At 38.1% G+C, this 24,613-nt stretch overlaps 3 protein-coding genes across 6 annotated transcripts in view; 1 reads left to right on the top strand and 2 right to left on the bottom strand.

Annotated features, from left to right (window-relative positions):
• Positions 1-1,786: 1,786 nt before the first annotated feature.
• On the top strand, positions 1,787-15,799 carry radx (RPA1 related single stranded DNA binding protein). Of its 3 annotated transcripts, none has more exons than XM_077241204.1 (15): positions 1,787-2,682; positions 4,608-4,750; positions 4,852-5,044; positions 5,191-5,299; positions 8,229-8,329; positions 8,555-8,674; positions 8,866-8,958; positions 9,041-9,217; positions 12,452-12,606; positions 12,748-12,908; positions 13,629-13,673; positions 14,066-14,160; positions 14,738-15,025; positions 15,103-15,267; positions 15,375-15,799. In XM_077241204.1, the coding sequence occupies exons 1-15, from the start codon at positions 2,127-2,129 to the stop codon at positions 15,521-15,523; spliced, it is 2,550 nt and encodes an 849-aa protein (XP_077097319.1). In that variant the 5' UTR covers positions 1,787-2,126; the 3' UTR covers positions 15,524-15,799. The 3 variants fall into 3 exon arrangements, with proteins under 3 accessions (XP_077097319.1, XP_077097318.1, XP_077097317.1); XM_077241203.1 differs by having other exon boundaries at positions 1,794-2,682; positions 12,751-12,908; positions 14,066-14,205; XM_077241202.1 differs by having other exon boundaries at positions 1,794-2,682; positions 14,066-14,205.
• Positions 15,787-21,498, bottom strand: apool (apolipoprotein O-like). Of its 2 annotated transcripts, XM_077241212.1 has the most exons (10): positions 21,452-21,487; positions 20,677-20,781; positions 20,088-20,207; positions 19,545-19,720; positions 19,411-19,465; positions 19,231-19,329; positions 19,053-19,144; positions 18,830-18,928; positions 17,545-18,289; positions 15,787-17,145 (listed from the first exon to the last, which is right to left on the bottom strand). In XM_077241212.1, the coding sequence occupies exons 4-10, from the start codon at positions 19,614-19,616 to the stop codon at positions 17,057-17,059; spliced, it is 1,251 nt and encodes a 416-aa protein (XP_077097327.1). In that variant the 5' UTR covers positions 19,617-19,720; positions 20,088-20,207; positions 20,677-20,781; positions 21,452-21,487; the 3' UTR covers positions 15,787-17,056. The 2 variants fall into 2 exon arrangements, with proteins under 2 accessions (XP_077097327.1, XP_077097326.1); XM_077241211.1 differs by lacking the exon at positions 19,545-19,720 and having other exon boundaries at positions 21,452-21,498.
• Positions 21,499-21,980: 482 nt separating this feature from the next.
• Positions 21,981-24,613, bottom strand: part of LOC143748921 (connector enhancer of kinase suppressor of ras 2) — a 53,517-nt gene continuing 50,884 nt past the window's right edge. Inside the window, exon 23 of the mRNA XM_077241197.1 lies at positions 21,981-24,369. Within this exon, the coding sequence (XP_077097312.1) occupies positions 24,148-24,369 (222 nt within the window). The 3' untranslated portion in view covers positions 21,981-24,147. The remainder of the gene's footprint in view (positions 24,370-24,613) is intronic.

Raw genomic sequence — 24,613 nt, 5'->3', positions numbered from 1 at the left:
AAAACAGCTCCTGGTTTTGTTCCAAAACCAATTTGAATATGGATTTTCCAGTGGAGTAGACTTGCAAAGACTGGTTTCAAAATGAGCAGGATGAATAAATCCAAAGGTTGCGATTTAAGCCAATCTGATTCAGTCTTCATTTGACGCCATTTTAGGATGTGTGCATCATCCCCCGAACAAAACCAGCTGCTTCGTCCTTCATTTAATGCCCATTTGTGGTGTTTTCATGAAATATTTAGTTTCAAATGTTTGTTGAGGTTAAAGGTTTGGTTGTTTTGCAGACGTTCATGTTTTTGCTGTGTCGTTTGCACATGCAGATTTTTTTTGTTTGTTTTTGCTCATTGTGTTCATTGATTTGCTTGTGAATGAAAGACGATACCTGTACTGGCTCTCTTATCTTCTTTCTCTTTTCATCCTGTGAATCTATGCTCTGGTTGTGGAGACTGCACTTTATTCTTTTTCCCTTCTTTATGTCTTTTGCTTATTGCTCTCTCTTTGTCTCTGGCCTGGATTTCTCTCCAAAAGTGTCTGCTCTGATGAGGTTTTAGGCCTCATGGATTTGTGTGAGTGCGTGTGATGTGTGCGTTGTGAGTGTATGCGACTGCGTTATGTGTTACCAGAACATTTTACTTCAGGTGACATAACTCTTGCCGTGGGTGCGAGAGCGTCAATGCATTTATATTCTACCAGGTGTGGGGATGAGACGGAAACGACACCTGGTGTAAACAGCCATCTCTGCTGGTACTCTGCAGAAAATATATGGAAGATATTGTAATATAAGACACAAAAAGGTTTAGAAAAAATATAGTTGTTTATTTTATAAGATGTTAAATAGATTGAAATAAATTTATATACAGTGTATGATTTGAAAGTAAAACAGAGCTATTTTGTAACAGATTAATTATTGAAGTGTCTTACTTTGGGGGACGTAAAGCTTTCTGTTTGTCAGTTCAGCGAGTTGATGTTGCACAGTCAATGATGTATGGCTTGTTTTCCCCCCTTTTATTTTTCTGTGTACATATACCATCACAAAAAGCTTTAACATTGTTAATATTGTTTTAAAAGAAATTAATAATAAAAAAGTTTACATTCTGAAACAGCTTAGATGTTATAGTGACTTTCATTACTTTTAATCCACACTATTTAAAAAAACAACTTATAATTATAAACAAAACCTCTTGCTTAATTTGTATCACAAAATGTATTCTTACTAAAAATGTGCTTGTCCAACAATATTGAATTTTAAAGATCGATTGTACTGCAATCTGGAACCATAAAAATACAATATCCTAAAGGTCATGTTTCTTCTTCCTGAATCACAAGCAGCACAAAACTAAACGCAGGCCTGGTTTCACAGACAGAGCTTATTAAGCCAGGATAAGACATTAGTTTAATTAGGACATTTAAGTATAACTTTTAAAAAGGTGCCTTAGAAAAAAAACATTACAGGTGCGCCTTTTGAGACATAACAATGGCACTGAGATATTTTAAGATATTTTAGCCCTGATGAAGCCCTGTGCGCCGTTGGCAAAATAAACCAGTAGGCCTACTACTTTTTCAGCTCCATCTTTTGTTTGTTCTGACCACTTGACGTCACAAGTGTTGCTGGTATTCTCCAAAAATAGTTTAAGATATGTCAGTGCAAGTAACTTTCAGTTAAAACAGCTTAAACATGCAATTTGGTCTGGACTAGCCTTGTATGTGAAAGTGGGATCAAAGTTGCAGACAGTGTCGCTGTCGTGTCCTCCGTGCCTGTAGTTGGCGCCGCTGTTACTTTCAGTGTTTAATCTTCTGATGCTGCTCGTGTTTCGGGAAGAAGAAACACGAACTCGCCGCGCGCTTGGAGTTTGTTTACATTCCGTGAGGATTGAGCTGACTTAAGAATTCAATAAATTACAGTGTCATGAGCAATAAGATCGCATTAATTTATATTGTTTCAAAATGAAACCGAATAATACAGTGTAAAGTTCAGATACGCAAGCTTAGCAAGTCTATATCCTGCAGTCGCTTTCATATAAGTTACTTATAACGTTAACTTACACGTATTAAACTTCATTAAATGCTGGTTCGGGCCAGATCGTGTAGAGGTTTTGGTCTAGATGTTCTAACCGTCTCAGCTTTCAGAGATGGCAGGTCCAGCGGATCACAGTAACAGCGGATCCGGTTCTGCTCTTCAGGCTGTGTTTGAACAGCTGCGGTCCGCGCACACACTCTCCCTGACCCTCGCCAGTCCGCTGTGCCTGGCTGTCGTCGCTCTGGACCGGTACTTGAGCCTACCACATCCCTCTGGTGAGAGCTACAGCTACGACCTGACGATCACGGACGGCCGATGGAGGATGAAGTGTCAGCTGGCGGAAAGTCTGACCCGCTGGGTCCGGACGGGCTCGGTGCGCTGCGGGGCGGGGGTCCTGGTGTCCCTGCTGTCGTTGGTTCACGATGAGACGAGACTGAGTCACAGTTACCTGAGGATTGACGGCATTCACAGCGTCGTGGAGCTTCCTAAGAGATTTCTGTCCATTACAGACGTAGAGAAAATTCCGCAGTGGTGCCAGGACTATGTAACCCGATCCGATGGACCCCTACAGCTGAGCAGAAAATATTATTTACCACTCTGGATAAACGATGATCCTCATGGGAGCGTGTGGATTCCTAACAACCCACCTCCAGACGTGGTTATTGATGGTATGTGATCAGCAGTGGTAATAATTTTTTTAAGTGTGTGTGAATATACTGTATGTATATATAATGTATATTTATATATGTACATACATATTTATACATTACACACAAAGATATATATATATATATATATATATATATATATATATATATATATATTCATACATATATACGTACATATTAAAGGTTTGAATAAAAGTTAGGTTTGCTAGGTTAAGTTTGGTAAGTTACAAAATGTAGCCTATAAAGCCTACCTAGTTAGTTTAGGGCCAAAATGTTTGCTTGTAATTATTAATAAATGTATAAGGGACTTGATTTGTATATTAATATGTACAAAATATATATTAATATAGTAATATTAAAATTGAAATAGTCTTTTCTTTGACGTATACACGGGTTTCTTGTATACAAACAATACCGGATGCGCGCGCATCCAGGGGGCAAAAAACCGCTATCTGTTATGCCGAGTTCTGTAAAAGAACATTGTAATTAACGTAGATTTCGCATTGTTTGTAATTTCTTGTTGACTCAATAATAAACTGCAATTTCAGAGTTGGATCTGTTTGTTTGTGTTTCCTATTAATATAACATTACGTAAAACCTCCAACTGTTTACGAATCAAAATCCGGACATACTGATGCATGTATGAAGTATCATGTTAGACTAAGTTAGTTATGTAATAGCCTCTATAGAGCCCGAATTTGCTTTTATATAAGTTAACCTTGTTTACGTTACTTTACGACCTGCAACATATCATGACTGCACACATATAACGTTACCTTACTGTAAATCAAAGATTTGACGATGGATTATGTAGGAAGTAGTAGCCTACCTCCGACCGTGGCGATTATATTAAAAAACTTACTCTCAGCAATGGTGAGATCTTGCCGGATCCCTACGCAATACCTGACGATCTTTGGATTGTGGATGACAAGAAGTGGCCAGCAATTGTATGGCCTGATATATATATATATATATATATATCTAATTCAGACACCAAGTGTGTATACAAGAGAAATTATTAGAGCGTACAAATCCCTTGATGCATACAACTACGTGCTATGTGGTCATGTGCAGCTCGTCAAATACTTTGATGCTGCACCGGATTTTTGCGTGTTGAGGTCAGATGTGCTCCCTGGTCAAAGGCAAGTCATTAAAGCCAAGCCTTATGATGCCTGGGTGTATGTCCATACGGGCCTTGGTTACATCCTAACGGCTAACTGCAAATGTATGCATGGCAGGGTACGTCTATCAAAATGTATCTGCCATCACAAACCCTTTACTCCGGTACGAAGACCGCAGGTCTTTTGCCCCCTGGCTGCGTGCGCAAGCAGTGATGACGTCGCCGAGAAATCCATGTATAACTGAGTGAAACGGCTTCTTGAACAAGAAAAATTTAGGGCGGGACTTGATTTTGTCCATCGGGAATTGATGGATTGTTATGCAGTTGTGGTTTGCTAATTGCTATTGCTGTGATCTGTGAGTGACAGGTTGCCCCGCCCTCATGCCAGTATATGCATCATCAGAGAGAATATGAATATTCAGAAGAAATATCATTGCAAGATGGAGGGGAAGTTATTTTATTAAAGATTATAAGGGCACACAAATTTAAGAAAAGTATGTGCACAGATAAATAATTTTTAATAAATTCTACAATATTCCAATTTAAAATATAAGAAGTGTCACTTTTCATTTCATGGAGACTAAAAACTATTTTCACATAAAAATAGCTCAAAAGGGTTGGATAATTGAGTTTGACAAATGGAGTTGTTTGTCAAAAATTGTTTAAAAAAAATTAATGATAATGAGAGAATATACATGTTTATAATATTCAAACACAGCTGTTCGTTTGCACACAATTTATAGTGAAATAGTAATCCTTTCATTATATCTGCTCAATGTTGTTGTCTTTATTTTATTTTTTTCAGTCTCTAGAATCACTCTTCTTGCGGATCTGGATGCATTCTTTCACAGCTCCAGACGTCCTCTCCCACTACTGGTCCGAATTCTGCATAGATCCAGAATCCGGTACTATGGAAAACCAGGACAGAACATTGACTTCCCATTTCAGGTGAGTTGAGGTCATTGTTTTTTTGGTCTGCAGCTATTGATTACTTCAGCGGTGCCAAACATAACCTCTTTCTTCACTCCTTCTTTCTTTCGCTCTTTCAGGTGTACTGTGAGGTGGCTGATCAGAGTGGCGTCATGTCTATGGTTGTATGGAATGATCTTTGTCCTGAGTGGTTCAACCGACTGACAGTTGGCTCAGTTCTATATCTGCAGCAGTACTCGTTGAAACACAGTTATCAGAAGCGCTCTAGACCACAGATCCACACTCTCTCTCTTATGACTTTCCACTCCATTGGTATGAACTCCAGAGCTTTTCCAAAGCTAGCTTTCTTATGCAAGCATTTCAGCTGGGTTTGTATTATACAGGTTCAATATTGGACCATTTCATGGAAAAGTTACATTATTTCAGCTCTTTGTTTGTGGTTGTTTTGTGTGTTGTAGAGATCTGCTTAAATCCTCGAAGTCCTGCATCTGTAGTGACGGTAATTCCACCAAAAAGTGTTCAGCCTCAGTGGGGTCTGCCTGATGTCCCATACAACTTTGCCACAAGGTACACATACTCGCCACTTACAAACATTTTCATTTGTTAATTTCAGTTTTAATTTCAATGTCGAATCATTTTCATCATCATTTTCGTCAACACATTTTTTTCACTGACGAAAACGAGACTATAACTAAATAAAAACAATTACTAAACTAAAAAAAATTTTTTAACAAAAATCTTTTGCCATTTTCGTCAACTAATAAAACTGATATGAAAATGTTAGGCAGGGATGATTTGGGAAGAGATCCATGTAGAACTGATGTCCTGCGTGGTAGATGATGCGCACTTTTGAATTGTAACGTGCTGATCTACCCGGCAGGACACAAGTTGGCATACACTTGCATGTGCCATAAAACATTAAAAATGTAAACATCTGGGAGAAAGAAAAGACCAGATATATGGATGAATCTGAAAATGGATGAATCTAAAAAAAAAAGCATGACGATTGCGAAAGAGAGCTCAGTTCAGTCCGTTTTTTCTGTGCTCACACAGAAAGCTTCCTCTCAGACAGCTGAATTGAGCTCTCTTTTGTGTCTTTTCTCACTTGAACGGACAAATACACACAATTATGTCAAAATGTCAGTTTTACCAAGTATTCACGTAAACATTTGTTAAAATATTAGTGTATTGGATCCGTGCATTTGGCCTAAACCTGCTGCTGTCCGTCATCATTAATGTAATAAAACAACAAAAGAAAAAGAGAATCACTCAAAGCACTTGACTAAATCATTTTAGTAGTATAATAACTTTTACAAAATATGTCTGCTTGAAAGAATTAAGAATGTTGTATGCAAGTTGTTATAAAGAATGCATATCATTAATCGAAGAGACCATGTTTTATTTAATTTTAAGATAAAGCAGTATGTCACAGAAGTTAAATCTGTGTCTGTATTGCATGTTCATGTATTGCAGGTGATTCTCTACAGAAACATTTTATGTTATGCTGGTTGAAAGTCTCCTCATATCCTGATAGCAATCACTATGATAAGCAGTCTAAATGGTGGGTGTTCATTTCAAACCCTGTATAAATTAAATTAACACACGCCAGCGTGTAAAAATCAGCTATGGTGGGTAACGCTGTCAAATCACTAGCCAATTTGGTGTGTTGCTCACTTTGCTGGGGAAGTTCGTGTAGCCAAATACTGCTACTTGTGAGTCATGATGATATATTAAATACAGAGTATTGCGAAGAATCTGCGCATATCTAGCTTACTTCAACATGTCTGTCACTACGCAATGTAATTTGATGTTCTTTGTCCTGTATTGATCTGTCCACCTAAAATACAGTTTGTTAAAAAGAATGAGGATGAAAGAGATTTTGTTGTTTGGAGATTTTGTTTGAATAAGAAATTAACGTATGAAATCCAAATTTTATAATAGAAATAACAAATAAAAGAAATAACCAAGATTAACTACGTCACAGCTTATATATTTCCCTATATATATATATATATATATATATATACATATACATATATAAGCTGTGACGTAGTTCATCTGATTTAGCCTATTCCTTTTTCTTCTTTTTTTGGCTAGTAGGAGTTCTGAATGCCCGGTAACTTAAAAATTTAGTAGCAAAATTGGCAGGTGAGGGAAAAAGTTAATTTCATACCATGTAGATTATATATATATATATATGTTTGCATACCACTGCGTGTTGTTCACGCAGACATCATACGTCATAATTGCGTTCATGTACACTGTGCAGACAGAGCGAGAATGGCAGGCAAACAACCTAACTTTCCTTCTGAACCGACAACAAGTGGCAAGTATCTACATTTCAGGTTTGACAGTACAGTTCTATGTACCGCTGATTGCCTTACACAGATAATTCAGTGAGATTCGACTGCGTTGCAGCTATGTCCTGAAATCGCATATGAATAAAGCTGAAATACTGTGAATTATTTCCTTTATGTCAACAGGTCAACTTCTGAACTGGAGTCATTTCACAATCACATACTTATGTATGCAAGCGCTTCAATGCTAGCAGGCTAAAGTTAGCATTTCCCTGATCACCTATTGCACCTTTAATATCATTCATGTTAACAGGTTAATAGGCCTAGATGTTTTCTCCAGGAGTATATACAGTAGCTAATGAGTTTGGAAATTTTAGAGAAATGCTTAATTGATGCATTACAATGTAACTAAACCCACTAGGTTTTAGTCGACTAAAACAATTCAGACAACCAAAATATGATTAAAACTAAATTACATTTTAGTCAAAAGACTATGACTTAAACTAAATCAAAATTTGTGGTCAAAATTAACACTGAAACCAAAAGTTTAAAGGAACAAATTAACCAGTGTATTGGTTTGAAATAGGCCTCTTACATTTCATTCTTACATAAGATGTGCACTGCCATTCAAAAGTTTGGGGTCAGTAATTTGTTGTTGTTGTGTTTTTTTGAAAATGTAATACTTTTATTCAGGAAAGATGCATTACATTGATCAAAAGCTACAGTAAAGATGTTTATAATGTTACAAAAGTTTAATATTTTAAACAACTGCCAATCTTTCTACTGCCTGAACTTTCTATTCATCAAAAAATGTATCATCGTTTCTAGAGGCTAAAAACTTGGTTAATGGCTGCTGAAAATTCATGTTTTTGCCATCACAGGAATTAATTAAATTTTTAGAAGTGCCATATATATATATATTACTAAAAATAATAATATTATATCACAATAATAATACTGTTTTACTATGTTTTTAATCAAATAAATGCAGCCTTGAGGCTTCTTTAAAAAAAAAGTGAATTTATGTACCGGTAATAGCATAGTTAATGTGTTAGAGTTCATTTATTGCATTATTGTTTTCATTTTTAATACCTTTAATGTTATTACAGTTATACCTTTTGTCATGAAGCCAAACAATATTTTTCCACATTGTGGATAATAAAGTCTCCTAACTACACAAAACCTCTCTCTGTGATCAGGTCAGAGGTGGACTCAATGAACAGTAACCAAGCCTGTGATGTCATTGGTCTAGTGACTTATGTGGGCCGGGTTGAGCGAATCAGGAGCAAGGAAAAGACAGGTATAGGCTATTATTGAACAGCTGGTTGTCAGTTAAGATCATTATACAGGTAAGAAGGGGTGTTGGCCCCCAGCCATTGTATTTCCTCCGGAGCCACAGCCAGTAGCTCGCTTTCTCAGCCTCCTCTCCAAGCTCCTTTATATGCTTGCTAATGCTAGCTTCATTATTAATATTCATACTTAGGGTTGTCTGTTTAATCAAACTATCTTTGTGTGTGTGTGTCAGGACCTGAAAAGTTTTGGGCGTATCGCTGGGTACATGCAGTGGATGGGACAACTGACTCTCCCTTTATCCTCGAGATTTTCTCCTCATCCCAGCCAGAGATTTTCAACAACATCTGTCCTAGTAAAAAGCCTACCCATGCTTTACAAGCATTGTATTTCTCTAATGCTGAATGATTTGATTCTCTCTCTCTCTCTCTCTCTCTCTCTCTCTCTCTCTCTCTCTCTCTCTCTCTCTCTCTCTCTCTCTCTCTCTCTCTCTCTCTCTCTCTCTCTCTCTCTCTCTCTCTCTCTCTATCTCTATCTCTATCTCAGTGACGTATCTAGTGTGCACTCAGATGAGGGTGTGTCAGACAGGCTGTTCTGTGTATCTGACCAGTAGCACAGAAACACAGCTCTTCATCACGGGTACATTTTAGCTACAATGAGGTCACAGATAACCATAATCAGCTCAACTGTTTATATGTCAGGTTTTTTTTTGTAATAACAGGCTGCCATAAAAAGCAGCCCTACGTCAATGAGCCAAAAGTTAAAGCTTTCATCCAGTGGACCAAAACACTGAAGGACAGTGTCATGCTGCGGAGGACTGCAGTTGGAGGACATTACCGCTACCCTCCTGCCCCACCCACCTTCACACCAACCACCACCACCAATAGCAACATGATCAGTAAGAATTTCAAATCCCCATGAAATCAAGTTTTTTATGGAATATTGCGGTATTTATTATACATGTTATTTTTATTTCAATTTGTATTCATTTTATTTATTTATTTAAATCCATGTGCCTCATAATCTTTATTCAAGACTTCTCTGTCACTCAAATGAGATCACAGCAATAGCAAACCACAACAATCCAATCAAGTCTCAATGGACAAAATCAAGTCCCGCCCTACAATTTTTCTTGCTGGAGAAGCCGTTTCACTCTTATATACAACCCCAAATCAGAAAAAGTTGGGACATTTTGTAAAATGTATTAAAATCAAGAATCTGTGATTTGTTAATTCTATTTAAACTTTTTTTGACTGACAAAAGTACAAAGAAAAGTTTTCCAATGTTTTCACTGACCAACATAATTGTATTTTGTAAATATGAACAAATTTTGATTTTGATGGCTGCAACACACCCCAAAAAAGTTGGGACAGAGACCAAATAAAAGTGAAAAGATTATCCAACTCTTTTGAAACAGTCCACAAATGAGCAGGTGAATTGGTAATAGTTGAGTATATGATGTTTGGGTGTAAAAGTGCTTCAAGCAAAGATGGGTCATGGCTCATCACTTTGTGCCAAATATCTTGAGAGAATTGTCAAACAATTAAAAAATCACATTTCTCAATGCAAGATTGCAAAGCATTTATGCCTTTCATCATCTTCCATACATAATATTGTCACAAGATTCAGGGAATCCAGAGAAATCTCAGTCTGTGTTGGGTAAGGCAGTAGACCTCTGTTGAATGTACGTGACCTTTGAGCCCTCAGATGTTATTGCACAAGATACCATCATGCTAATCCGTTAAATACAGCCACATGTGCTCAGGAGTAATTTGAAAAAAACATTTTCACTGAACACAGTCTGACGCTGCATCAAGAAATGCCACTTGAATCTCTGTTACGCAAGGAGAAAGCTTTACATCAGTTCTATGTGGAGATGCCGGCGAGTTCTCTGGGCCTGAGCTCATCTCAGATGGTCTAGAAGAAAGTGGAAATGTGTGCTGTGGTCAGATGAGTCCATGTTTCAGCTTGTTTTTGGAAAAAATAGACACTGAGTTCTCAGTCCCAAAGACGAAAGGGACCAACCAGACTTTCACCAGCGACAGGTGCTCAAGTAAACATCTGTGCTGGTATTGAGGTGCATCATTGCGAACGGTATGGGTAACTTGCATTATTGTGAAGGTACCATTGACATGGAGGCATGTATTTGGATTGTACAGAGACATAAACTGCCATCAAGATGACATTTTTCCTTGGAAGCAAGCCAATGCCAGGCCTCATTCTGCACATGCTAAAACTGAGTGGTTTCTAGACACTCTGCACAATAGAAGGGATGTGCCTGCCTGTTTACTGCAGTCCAGATATGTCTCTTATGGAAAATGTATGACCCATCATGAAAAGGAGAATCAGGGAATGATGACCACAGACTGTTGAGCGGCTGTCTTGTATCAGACAAGATTGGGCAAATATTCCACTAGCAAAACTCCAACAAAAAGTATCCAAATGATTAAAAAGTGTAATTAAAAGGAAAGGTGAAGTGACACAGTGGTAAACATGTCTCTGTCCCAACTTTTTTGGGGTGTGTTGCAGCCATCAAAATCAAAATTTGTTCATATTTACAAAATACAATTATGATGGTCAGTGAAGACATTGGAAAACGTTTCTTTGTAATTTTGGCAGTTAAAAAAAGTTTAAATAGAATCAACAAATCACAGATTCTTGATTTTAATGCATTTTACAAAATGTCCCAACTTTTTCTGATTTGGGGTTGTACTTAGCAATAGGGAAGAAATAAATTCAGTTTCATGCTGACTTTAAATTTAGACAGTATTGTGAATAATATCATTGCATGCAGTCATGTTATTTTATTTCCAATGTTCAGAAGACTTGAGACAATATTTTAATGTTAAAGGTGCTGTAGGACATCTAGAAAAATGTTAACTTTAGCCTGATAGCACTAAAATCGTACGTCCCACCCTCCCTGCTAATCTCTGTCCAAAGCCACGCCTCCTGAAAGCATGAATGCGCACAGCCAAGAAGACCCGAGACAACGTTACTGCAATGAATCATGTGTTATTCACCGGTGAGAAAACTTAATAGTACAGTTAGTAATAGTACTACAATACCAAAAGTAAACAAATTCTTAAAAACGGAATTAGATGCAGGAAGTTTTTGGTTTGTTTAGCTAGCAAAACCTGTCAGTGTGTCATATTTCTTGCATGCCAGGGGTTCCATGATGAGAGTCTGGTTGTTGTTGCTGCTTGCCTGCCATTCTCGCTCCGTCAGCACAGCGTATGTGAACGCACTAATGACGTATGTCGTCTGCGTGAACAACACGCAGTGGAATGCAAACACGCATTGACCGACAGGGAACACATGCTATTGGAGCATTCGGACCGAACTCAACGATTGAACGAACATTCTATGGTCCTACACCTTCCACAGACGATATATATTTATAAAAAATACATTTAGACCTCTTAACAGAGTGATTGCTATCAAGATATGAGGAGACTCTCAACCAGCATAAAAAAATTCTGCAGAGAATCACCTACGCCACCTTTAAAGTCCCCCTGCAGTCAATAATTGTATCCCTTAAAGGGGTGGTTGATTATGATTACACTTTTCTAACTTTAGTTAGTGTGTAATGTTGCTGTTTGAGCATAAACAACATCTGCACAGTTACAACACTCAAAGTGCAAACAAAAGGAAGATATTTGCTTTTAAAGAAATCGTTTTTAAGGATTACAACAAACGGCTGGTAGGGACTACACAACATTCCTCTCGGCTTAGTGACATCACCACTCTACCCCCTTTTGCTTCATTTAGTATACGTGCACATGAATATGCATATTAGCCCTGCCTCCACTCACTCACACAAGCTCAAAATACCTGATCCACTCGCTCAATTTTACTGTAGTAAATGCTTTACAATGGCAAGTGGATATACTGGTTTAATTCAGCCATATATGTTTGAACCAGAAACTGATTCTGATATGATATGATATGATATGATATTTGATATGATTTTGTAATTGATATGATTAGCCTTTTGCTTGACTATGTTATTAAACAGCTAATAATGTGTTGTTAATGTTACACAAACCATGTTCCCGTTCGTCATCTCAGAGTCAGATGCAAAAGGAGGCATTTAACGATTTAACTAACACATGTTTAATCCTGTGTGTTGTAGATGAGTTTTCTATAACAGCAGTGGCTGAGCTGAAGGGGGAGCTGGAGAGTCTGCAGTACAGGGAGCACAAGAGAGTGGCTATACAGGGTCACGTGGCTGCTGTGCAGTTTCACATCTGGCCACCACAGCCTGAGCCGCCACACAGTCTTCAACAGGTCTGTACTTCTGAATCAAGATGAAAACAGCCAGTCAGCTGCAGCCAACATGAGGACAGTCTGTTATTTCCCTTTACATTTTTTAAAAAGAATCTAAATGTGCTGACAAAAATAATAACATCATTGGTGACGTCTTTAAAGCAGGAGGGTGTCTCGGTACAAGGGGTCAGCAACACTGTAGCTGCCATTTTTTCCTCCACAAAGGATAAGATGACTCTATCACAGAGAGAAACGGATTCAACCTCAGCTGATTCGGATATTACAGTCTCACCCAAACGCAGGAGAGTGCAGACAGGCTCTAGGTAAAGCATTCTTAACCAGTACAAGTAGCCAAAGTGAATCAGATCCATGATACTGTTCATTATACACTACTGTTCAAAGGTTTGGGGTCAGTGAGATTTGTTTTTGAAACAAGTATTTTATGCTCAACAAGACTGCATTTATTAGATCACAAATACAGTCAAAACAATTTGATTACAATTTAAAATAACTGTTTTCTATTTTAAAATATTACAAAATGTATTTTATTCCTGTGATGGAAAAGCTGATTTTACTCCAGTCTTCAGCATCATTACTCCAGTCTTCAGTGTCACATGATCCTTCAGAAATCATTCTAATATGCTGATTTGCTCCTTTGCATTTTTTATTATTATCAATGTTGAAAACAGTTGTGCTGCTTAATATTTTTGTGGCAACCATTATGCATTTTTGTCAGGATTATTTGATTAAAAGAACGGCATCTATTTACAATAGACATCTTTTGTCATATTATAAACCACCCCAAACTTTTGAACAGCAGTGTAAAGACAAATCCACTGTCAAAGGGACAAAAATGTATGTCAATAAAAATGAATGCAAATTTTTTTTCTTGCCAGGTAAGACATTTATGGCTGGTTTACTAGCCAGTGGCAGGTGTGACAACAAGGCTGAACAAATATTGCTTAATTAGTATAATTACTTCATATGAAAAGTTTTAAATTTCATTTGTATGTCACCAATAATTTTTTCCCCTTTTTGTTTAGAGTGCATTGTCAGTATTTTACCAGATCCAAACTGCAGTCCAACAGGTAATCTATGCACATTGCCCAAGTCTCACTTGAATCAATTAATTAGGAAGAATTTCGTAAGAATTTGTCATTCAATTTTACATCTACATGTTTATTTTTTAAGTAAAGAATTCTTCTAAGTTATAATATTGTGTGAGCCCATAAATAAAACAAATCACTCTACAGTTAAGCATACTAATAAAAAAAAATCTATATGCAGGTTTTTTGTCCCTTTTTTATCAATCTAGTTAAGTATCATATATTTTAATCTGAAAATGTACCTGTTTTTGTTTTTATTAAATTACGGCCACAGTTGAAAACTGTATATTTAGCATTTATTCCATTTGAGTGCCTTGCCCTATAGACTTCCATTGTAAGTGCACAATATGAATAATGTTTTTTTCTCCATTGAGGTACAATGCAGGAATGCAGGTGGCCTTTACCTCTCATGAAGAGGAAGAAGAAGAACAACAGGACAAAGGGGAGTTGGAGACAGACGAATCTGAGGGTGAAGACGAACACATATCATTTAGACAGTCAGCTGTAGGAAAAGGTGTTGCACCTTCTGAACACCACTAACACATGTATAATATAATACATAATTGAATGTGTTAAATGTCTGGAGTAATTTGTAATGATTAAATATACGTTAACTTCTGTTCAAGAGTTTGGAGTCAGTAAATCAATCATTTTATTCAGCAAGGATGCATTAAATTGATAAAAAGTGACAGTTAAGAAAGACACGAAGTTTCTGAAAAAGTATTCAGCAGCACAACTGTTTTCAACATTGTTAATAAGAAGAAATGTTTCTTGAGCACCAAAACAGCATATTAGTATGATTTCTGAAGGATCATGTGACAATGAAGACTAAAGTAATGGCTTTGATTTGCCATCACAGAAATATATTACAGTTTAGCAGAAAACAGAAAAGTTATTTTTAATTTTATTGATATTTCAAATTATTTCTGTTTGATCTGTATTTTGATTAAATAAATGTAGCCTTGGTGAGCATAAGATACTTCTTTCAAAAACATAAAAACTTCAAAACAGTATTGTAATATCAAATATTGTGTTGTTATTTCTAGAGACTGACCAGACATCACAAGTCCCAGATGTACAGCAAGCTGCTTGCCACCCCATTGCATTATGGGAGAGCAGAGTCTGGCCGTTAGTGAAACAGCAAGTGGCAATTCACATTTGCAGTGGCAGACTCAATCAGGAAAGTATTCCTGAAAAATTCCACTTTGATGACAGAGAAGTTCTACTACATGACCTGAACCTGAGCCCAGCGAGATGGAACCCCGATCTGACCTCACAGACGCACACACACACACCTGTGGTCTGTCCCGGTTACTTCATGCTCACGGTTCTGGGTAAGAGCAGCGCTTGCAGCTCACTATGTTGTGGAATGGAGCTTCAGGTAATAACTGGACCTCTCTTCTTCTCTCAGGGCTGAATCAAACGGCTGCAGTAGATGTTCTGTTTGTGCCCGTCGTCTCATCTGATGACCCCAGAGTTGCTGGAGTGCCACACACTCAGCATGACAATTCACTGCTATCCTGCATTTCATCAGGACGTCTGTGTGTTCAGCCAGACGGCAGCTTTCCCGCACCAGGTGTGTGTGTGTTTTACCACTCTGTTCTGTTCACATCCTCCATCTCTGCTGAATAACCTGAGTGTGTTTGTGTGTGTGTGTGTGTGTGTGCATGTTTTTTTCTGCAGAGTCGTTGATGAGTTCTGCCCCTATGCTGGAGTCAGAGCGTGTGGTGTGTATTGTTGATCTGTGTCTGCTCGGAGAAGGCAGGGTGGAAATGATCTGCTCTAAACTCTACAGGACAGCAGACATCTGCCAGCCTGACAGCACTCAATGAGAGGACACGCCTAACAAAAAAAATCAATCATGCAAAAAAAAAAAGAAGAGTCCTGTAGAAGTCAGGTGACATATGTGCTGGGACTGATATCAGTGAGTTCATATTTGAGTTATTTTAGGGGACTGGAAGACAACTTTAATGTGTAAAATGGCTTTATTGTTGTTGAGCAAGTTTTTGTTCGTAGTTGTATAGATAAAATAAGATTATAATCTTTTGTTTGAAATCTCAGGAAACGTTTTAGAAAAATAAACAAACTCAAAAGGTTCTTTAAATCTATTTATTTTCATGTCCGGTTTTTTCTTTTGCACAGACAACAGATTCATGTAAATACAGTATAAATTAAATCTTTTAATGTAAAACATTCACTCTGAGTTAATACTAGGGCTTTTCACACTTGAAATAGTTGACTGGGTCTTTCTACGTTTCACACTGTTCATACTTTACCCGGGGTTAACAATTAATCCTGACGTTTCACACTGTCCATTCCTAAACCCGGGGTTAACGTTCTTATTTGCTGTATCCGTGACGTGTCATTGATTGCACGAACGCAGCACGGGAACTGTTTACATAAAGGCTCTGGCATTGCGTATCTTCATTCAATATATCACGGGGTTATTTTCCCTGAAGGTGCTCTTTGGACTATAAAGGTAAGAATAAATCAGTATCTCATTGCTCCAAGTCACGTATTTTCACTGTCACTTTTCCCCTCAGTCGCTGAAACGTTTATAATACAACAGGTGGTACTGGTGTGATTGTCCAAAGCACGTGAATGAGGCAAGCGATTTTCTGTCTATTGTTAAGCATCTAGCCGTAACATTCTGAGTAAAGTTTCGTGCTGTAGTTTGGCACAAGTGGTCATCAAACGGCCGATGTTAACCTCGCTTCGGAATTAGAAGTGTGAACCGTTCCTTTACCCTTTTAAAAGCGTGGCTAGAACAACGTTATACGCAGTGTGAAAAGCCCTTTTGAAATTTAAAATGTGGCGTGAACTAATATTTGCATAGATCATTCATCACATTTTTCAAGATTATAAGATTGTGTAGATAAAGCTTGATATATTTTCTCCTAACCACCGTAAAATGCATTTTTTTAGACAATACAACAAAAAAAAGGTTTTGGTGTGGTCCAGTTTTAAATGCAAAATTTAACTATAAAATGAACACAAACTTCCTGTTGCTACCGGAAATAAACCTGGAGATGAGACTAAGGGACCACAGTCTTTTTATTAAAATACTGTAACCCTGGGCCTGGATTTTCCTTTGTAGTGTCACACTGAGAAAGAGCTACTAAACACAATGTGAACAAGGTATTAACACAGAAACGTACGTGTGTGTGTGTGTGTGTGTTTGATATCCCTGCTGAGGTAAGAAACTTCTCATGAGAGTGAAGCATCACAGAAAGAAACATGCCATTACCACCTTCATCACATTATTGGTAAAATACGGTAATCATTTTGTAAACCTAATTACAAAACGTTTAAACTCTGCTGGAAACATGGCACATTAAAACATCTCATTTCCATCTATCACTCTTTCAGCTCCGTGTGCTGTACATGTCTGCGTCCTCTGGATTAGACTGGCCATGGTCCAGCAGAGAAGGGTCAGGAACAAATCGTGACTTTACTAGGATAAAAAGAAAAGGGGGATATTAGTATGTGGAGAAGAGAAAGTGCTTATGCTGCCAAGTCATGAAAGAATGATTGAATTTGCAAGATAAACATGAAGATGCACACAAACAGGATGCACGTTTACAAAACATTTCTATTTCAAATAAATGCATGACCAAACAACACTTCCCATTATTTGGAAAGCAGGAGATTGATAAAATACAAAAATATATATAAAAAGCATAAATAACACACAAATAAAGGTGCATATTTTGCTCTTAATTAACCCTTCCTGTCTTTGTCGAATACTAGAAAAAAGTAAATTGATCGATTCATCCATTTTATTCTACAGGCATTTCCGAGGAAGGCTGCATTCGACTAGTTGGAGAAATATAAAAAAATAAAAAGTTCTCACTTGTAGCTGGCTCAACTACAGGAGGTTGAGATGAAGGTGGGGCCTCTTCCACTGGGGGAGGAGTCAGAGGAGGGGCTTCTTCAGCAGGGGGCGGGGAAACAGAAGCCGGTTCCTCATATAATATGGTTGGGGTGGTATCTTCAGGAAGGATGGGGGCAGGGGGTGTGGTTTCCTCTACTGTAGATGTAGTTGAGGGCGTAGCCTCTTCTATAACAACCGTAGGTGTGGGGACTTCAAATTCTAGACTAGCAGGGGCAGCTTCAGGGACAATCTCATGATCAGACTCCTCAAGAGGAGGAATATTCGTTTCAGCGGAAGGTGTTGGCTCAGGAGCAGTGTCTTCAACACAGTCAGCAGGTGCTGCTTCTGGGGCAGTTTTAGCCTGTGGCTCTGGGACAGGGGACTCCGGGGTGCTTTCTTTGACAGTTTCAGCAACAGGCTCCAGGGTGGATTCTGCATCTCGGACAGAACCATCAACAGGTTCAGGGATAGTTTCTGGAACTGGGGCAGTCCTAAGTGCAGGGGGAGCTTCAGGTTCAGAGAGTGGGGAAGCAATTCCAGTTGTTAAATCAACATCAGAGGGAGGTTCTACAACATCTTCTGATACAATATCAGCTACTGGGGATAATTCCACTGATTCAGCTTTGGATATTGGTGTAATTTCCTCATCTGAAACAGCAGGGGGCAGCTCAGAAAGTGCTTTAACGGGTGATTCTGTATCTGGGCTCCTTACTTCAGCAGCATACTGTAAAAAAATAAAAATATATAGCAATATATAAAATTACTTTTAACATTTGAGTAAAATAAATGCAAAATTATCTTGACAAGCTAATTGGCTACGCCTAATTAGTATAAAACATAATTTTGTGTAAAGTTATTTAAATTAGCGACAGATCTTTTCTTCCACATTGTGACGTACATCTGAAATATGTGCAACAGATTTCTCAAACAGAAAAAATAAAAAGTAGGGTGGGGAATTGGTTCTATTCATCGGTTGATTGTAAAGATCTTCTAGTCGATTATAAGAAAGAGGGGTTAAGCAGAAAAGATGATTGGAGAAGTCTGTCTTTTCACCGGAAAGTTCGAGTTATCGTACTTCAATCAAAAATTACAATGTAAAAAAAAAAAAGTGCACAGATGAATTGTTTACATAACCAACATTTAGAAAAAGCCAACTTGAAGGGCTTATATTTGCATTTATTAATTTAGCAGACACTTCTCCAAATTTGCGATATGTACTATAAAACCAACATAACTTGGTTTTAATATGAAATATGTAGATTACCTCCACACTAACAGCAGACTTGATGACATCTTCCTTTGGTTTGGATTTCAACATTGAAGCAACAGATGAACTGACAGTATACACCTTTTTACCTGTGATCTATAAAAAAAAAAGTTAAAAAAAAGAGCAACAATGATATTGGAGAAGAAAATATTTCCTAGGTTTGGGAAAAATTGACATTAAGTTAAAATATTTTTGAGAGCGAGAGAAAGAAAGAATGTACCTTCAGGACTGCTACAGTCTGTGTGGGGTAACATACAGCAGTACCAGCAGCAGCCAGTCCAAGAGGTACGACAATCCTCTTTAAACGAGTGCCTGGGCAAAAACACACACACACAGATGCTGCTTCTTAATCGATTTACACAGTAAAACATCATGCAGTGACCGCACACTAAGCTTACCTTTGCGTGCCAGAACCAGGCCACCCAATCCAGACACACCGATGACACCCACTCTTGGCAGGAAGCCAGGGGGTGGATCTCGAAGGAAGTGATACGTGTCTGAAATGAGAAGGTCAGGGGTTAAAGGTCAGGTTCACAGTCATTTCCTGCCTTTCGCTCAATTGCACACATCAGACTCACCTTGCCCGGCCTGGTAAACGGATATCACTCCAACTTTGACTGAAGTCAAAGCGCTCTGTATAAAGAAGAGAGAATGCTAACAGATCATTTTGTTGTTCTGTCAATCATATTATAATAGCTATGTTTCCACCCACCTCCATCATAAATGACTTGTGTCTCAGAGCGGGAAGATGAAACGCAATAAATGCTGTCATGTTATCTTGCATTCGGATGCCTGGTGTTTGTAAATGCAATCGTGTGAGGCGGCTCCGGGAGGTTATTATACCAAATCATTCTGATGACAGACTTCGGCTCAGGCATTTCAGAATAACTAAAACAACATATGAGATGCTGGTCAATTAAACTGATCTACTGGAGTCATTTATACAGTTCCTCTGTTGAGGCGTTGAGTTTTTTAGTTGTTGTTGAGCATCGAGGGATTTATTCTGTAAACGTGTTTCCATCGTAGTTCATGCGCATGTCTTCTTATTGGATAACAAAAATGATCCAACTCAATTGAGTCAGTGCATAAGATTTTTCTTATGCACATTTTTAGAATTTATGTAAATTTTGGTGTTTCCATCCAGCACTTTTTTATGCGATATTCCAAAATTTGCATTGAAATAGGTGGACGGAAACATGGCTAGTGACAAACTAATTCCTTATCATAGTGTGACAGGACAGCATGTATATCAGACCTGCACGGCTCTGACATACGGCTTCAGGCCGGTCCTCACGGCCCCCAGCCCCGTCTGCACTACACCAGGGTGCTCCTCCACTAATGGCACAGCAGGAACATCTGGGGAGTAGATAGACAACTGGACAGAGGCAGAAACAGACAGAGAGGTCATGGTGATATATTTAACGTATGCATTACTTCACACTAATACACTACTGTTCAAAAGTTAGGGGTCTTTAAAGTCTCTTAATCTCCTAAGGCTGCATTTATTTGATCAAAAACAGTAATATTGTGAAATATTACCATTTTAAAAATGTAATTTATTCCTGTGATGGCAAACCTGAATATTCAGCAGTCTTCAGTGTCACATGATCATTCAGAAATCATTCTAATATGCTGATTTACTACAAGAACTTTTGAGGAAAACAACATATTTTAGAATGTCATATTGTCAGAATTTATTTTAAATAAATCGTTTGTAACATTATGAATATTTGTTGCTTTTGATCCGATAAATGCACCCTTGCTAAATTAATGCATCCCCAATAATGCACATACATCAAAAACACTGCTAATAGGTGTATTATATTCCAAACATGCCTTCTTACCTCTCTTGGAGATATTAGCTCCTCATTTTTTTTCTCATTCATGGAATAAATTCTGAGTGAGCCCAAACCCACTGCAGCAGCAGGAAGCGCTGCGTACTTTAGAATCTGAGGATAAACCCAATATCTTATTAATAAAGACTCACTTCAGTGGTTGACCATCATGCTGAAGTATTGCATATTCATATACCATAGGACTTACATGTTACTACCATATTTCATGCCCAAAACATGGGAATATGATGGTACATTTATATGTGTTGTGTAGTTTTCAGTGAACATGTTTGCAGTAATATAATGCCTATAATAACATATAAATATAATAATATAACGACATTTGTAGTATAACAATCAGCTTTGTCCTGGCTGAGCGTTTTCTCCGTTTCAGCTTCTTGATCTTCCCTTAAGCACATTATCTGTAATAGTTTAATGGACTGAAGGAAGAGAAGACGCTTTACTGCGTGTAATAATCTCAAACCAAAAGCTGTCTTTTGAGTCTTCTGAGTGATAGAAAGAGACAGAGAGAATGTCGTTTCCCGAAAACTAGAGACAGGTGCCTCAAACAGATCATTATGTGTGAGTGAGTTTAGGAACAGCATGTTCTTCGCTGTTGTTTAACAAACAGCGTGCTCACGCTCTGATAAACAGCTGCTTCACGCAACTCATGAGAAATTATACTTGACGAGATGTGTGATACTCTGCATCAGAATGGACGTATTATAAAAGAATATACATGATCATCTGAACTAACGTTAACTCAATTGGAAGTGTAACTCACCTTGGCCGCCATGCCGGTCCCGCCCCCTTCGGTCTCACTACGGAAAGCAGGAGTTATGAAAGCCATCAAAACGCGAGAGAATATTCCTGATTGGGTTCTTATATTATTAATAATAACAATTATTATTACTATTGATTTTATTATTATTATTAATGCAAATGAGAAGACCCGTCTTCTGGGTCTTAATTGTTGCATTTGAAGATATATAGGTTACACATTACCAGTGTATAATTTGTTCTGTCTCCCATTGCAGTTTATGTGCAGATACAACTGTAAGTTATCAGGTGTTAACTTGTTGATTTTAGAGGTGGGGGAACAAAAATGAAAAGAAAAGAAATAAGAATGACCAGATAATCTATAGATCTATATATGATGTTGGTTTAGTGGTAAGATTCTTCCTGTTGACATTAAGAGCCCCATCAAAACTGATCCTTTCTTAAATAAACTAAGTGATATTGGTATTGCATGTCAGTGGATGTACATCAGAAATGATGCTCATTGGAAGCATCACACGGCAACACACAAATGCAGAGTGCAGAGAACTCAGTTTATTAGTTTAACATTTTACAATCTGTATTATATATATTTATATATGTATTTATATTTCTGAAAGCAAAGAGGGTTAGCTTTGAATAATACTGTGAATAAATATCAGGCTCTTCCTGGTGTTTTAATATACAGAAGGGGAAATCTTTGAAATAAAACCTTGAAAAAAGAGCAATATGTTCCGTCTCAATGTTGCAGTGCAACTTACACCTTATACAGCATAGCCGTGTGGGGGAGAAAAGGGGGGACATGCCCTTAAAACCACAGTGAAACCCCGATGGCCTGGATAACATTCACACACTCGCACACACACACACACACCATGAGATGAAGCACAGTAAAGTGTAACCAACATTCTACATAAAAAGAATCATTAAAACTGTAACAGGCAGATGTGAATTTGAGACTCGCTTTGGTAAGAAAGCATCGACAACGGACATAAAAGTCTGTGTGTGGGTAGTGTGTGTCGTTTGTTTCAATGAAATTTACAATTAACAAGCCATTAAATGAGTACATTCTATTCAATTAAAATACATCCCACGAGATTCTAAAAAGTGACAATCAAACATAACTGTAACACTGTAACACATATGCAGGGCTGCGTTAAAACCAATGTGTCTTGATGATGTTTTAATGTGAACAAAATTAGAACACACACACACACACACACAACATTTAGCAGGGGTACGTTTTGCACTCCACAGCCGGGAATGAACCAATTGATTTTTTTGTTTGTTTTTTGTATTTTAACCTCAAATTCTCTCCCATTGTACTTTATCCAATTCTAGAATCCTGAGCCACTGACGTCCAGAATTGCGAAAGGGAATAAAACGTTGGCTTTAGGCTGGTGGAGTCTGTCTAAGGGACACGTAGCCTACATTAGCAAACAGAAACTAACGACCTGAATGTAGCCCATAGATCAGAGGTAATGACCAGCAAAGACCCGGAAACAAGCAAAAACAGTCATAACATCAGAGAAGCAAAGCTTTTCATCTTTTGTCATCTTTTTTGTAGAAAAAAATAGAGAGTAGAAAGGTTCTGCGTTGGCAGAGTCAAAAGATTGCATTCACGAGTACAATTCACAGTTTTAAACAGAGGATGCAGCTATGCAAATAATATGTTCTTATATACAGACTGTTCTCTGGCCTGATAGCATATAGTAATAATGTTTTAAACCATGCATGAGCTTAGCTATAATATAAATATTCTAAAGAAGCCAAATTAAACACGTTACTACCTGCCAGGAGTTCATCTTTTACCATATACGAACGCAATGGTCATCAAACTCTCAAAAAGAGACTCTTCTGCATCCATCTGACTCGCTTTCTCGCATTTCTCTAATACACGCACACGTACGCACATACACACACACACACACTTTTCAACACTCTTACGTGCTTCGAGAGTTGTATAGAGTAACACAGTAGGGCGGTGTTGCTTGGTAACAGAGTGAAGCCTGTTGCCCATGGCTACATGAGTGCTCTTCCTGCAGCATTCCGAGGGAAGGAAAAAAAAATCAAATGAACAAATGAACAAAAATCTTCAGAAGATATATAAAAAAAAAACTTTTTTTTTTACTTCAATCAGAGACAAAAATAAGAGATTCGTTTTTATATACGGTCCTTCTTTGTTCAACTGGTGGTCAATTAAACGGAAAAAATTATTCTTCAGGCATGCAGCGGACACCTCACGGGGCCTTACTTCCATCCGTCTTAAACTGAGGCCGTGATGAAATGTATTGTACAGAGTTTGCAATGAGCCGTAGGTGTGCAGGTAACACTTTCGCTTTCACAATGAGCAGTTCGAGTCACCTTCTGGTGTCAGTGTCTGCGTGTGTGTCTGCAGTAGTTCTGGAGGCTGGGTCACTTCTTTGACATTGATCTTACAGTGTATTGGTTCAGTCTGGTGTCACTCACGCTCGGGAGGAGGGCAGTGTCAGGTCATCCGTCAAGGAAAAAGTGAAGACAGTCTGGATCCACAGTGTTTTTCAAAGTGTCTGTGAGTGTGTGTGTGTGTGTGTGTGTGTGTGTGTGTGTGTGTGTGTGTGTGTGTGGGTTTGAAACACACAACTCAGGTTATTCATATACCTTTATGTCTGTATTTTCAGCATGTGACTGTTTGTTTGTCGTACGGGTGCGTGACAGTGTATTTCACACGTGCGTTTCTATGAAAGAGTGAGTGTGCATCATCAGCGTTGGCGAGAGAGGTGAAAGGTCGTTGGAATCGCTGGGCGGTTCCAATGGAGCAGAACTGAACTCACAGATATCCAGAAAGAGCTCGTGGTTACGTTGCTTCCATTCACGGAACTTCCTCGAGGTCAAACAAGGATCGTCTAGTACCTGACTGATTATCGCCAAGTCGCCCTCCTTTGCCTGTGGGTGAAAGGGAGGAGAGGGAGAGAGAGAGAGAGAGAGAGAGAGAGAGAGGTGGAAAATAGATGATTCAAAACACGAGATGCTCAATTCATTATTTGTACAAAAAGCGTTTGATTGGCTGAAGCGTTTCAAATTCTTCAAGTTACCAAAACATCAAAAATCTGTTTAATGAAGCATAACATGTTTTAACAAATATCAGCTAGCAGGGGAGTAGCAACAAGTGTAATTGATTTAGATTTCA

The sequence above is a fragment of the Siphateles boraxobius genome, unplaced genomic scaffold, assembly GCF_051911475.1.
Source record: "Siphateles boraxobius isolate OS27281-9 unplaced genomic scaffold, OSU_SipBor_1 24, whole genome shotgun sequence".
Taxonomy (NCBI): Eukaryota; Metazoa; Chordata; class Actinopteri; order Cypriniformes; family Leuciscidae; genus Siphateles; species Siphateles boraxobius.
This window is presented reverse-complemented; position numbering and strand designations above follow the sequence as displayed.

Excerpts from the sequence above, each read along its gene's own strand:
- radx (XM_077241202.1), top strand. The coding sequence starts at position 2,127 with ATGGCAGGTCCAGCGGATCACAGTAACAGCGGATCCGGTTCTGCTCTT. Across the intron at positions 4,751-4,851 it reads ACATTGACTTCCCATTTCAG|GTGTACTGTGAGGTGGCTGA; the intron begins GTGAGTTGAGGT and ends TCGCTCTTTCAG. Across the intron at positions 8,330-8,554 it reads CAGGAGCAAGGAAAAGACAG|GACCTGAAAAGTTTTGGGCG; the intron begins GTATAGGCTATT and ends TGTGTGTGTCAG.
- apool (XM_077241211.1), bottom strand. Across the intron at positions 19,145-19,230 it reads CCTGGTTCTGGCACGCAAAG|GCACTCGTTTAAAGAGGATT; the intron begins GTAAGCTTAGTG and ends GTTTTTGCCCAG. Across the intron at positions 17,146-17,544 it reads TGTAGTTGAGCCAGCTACAA|TAAAGTCACGATTTGTTCCT; the intron begins GTGAGAACTTTT and ends TTTTTATCCTAG.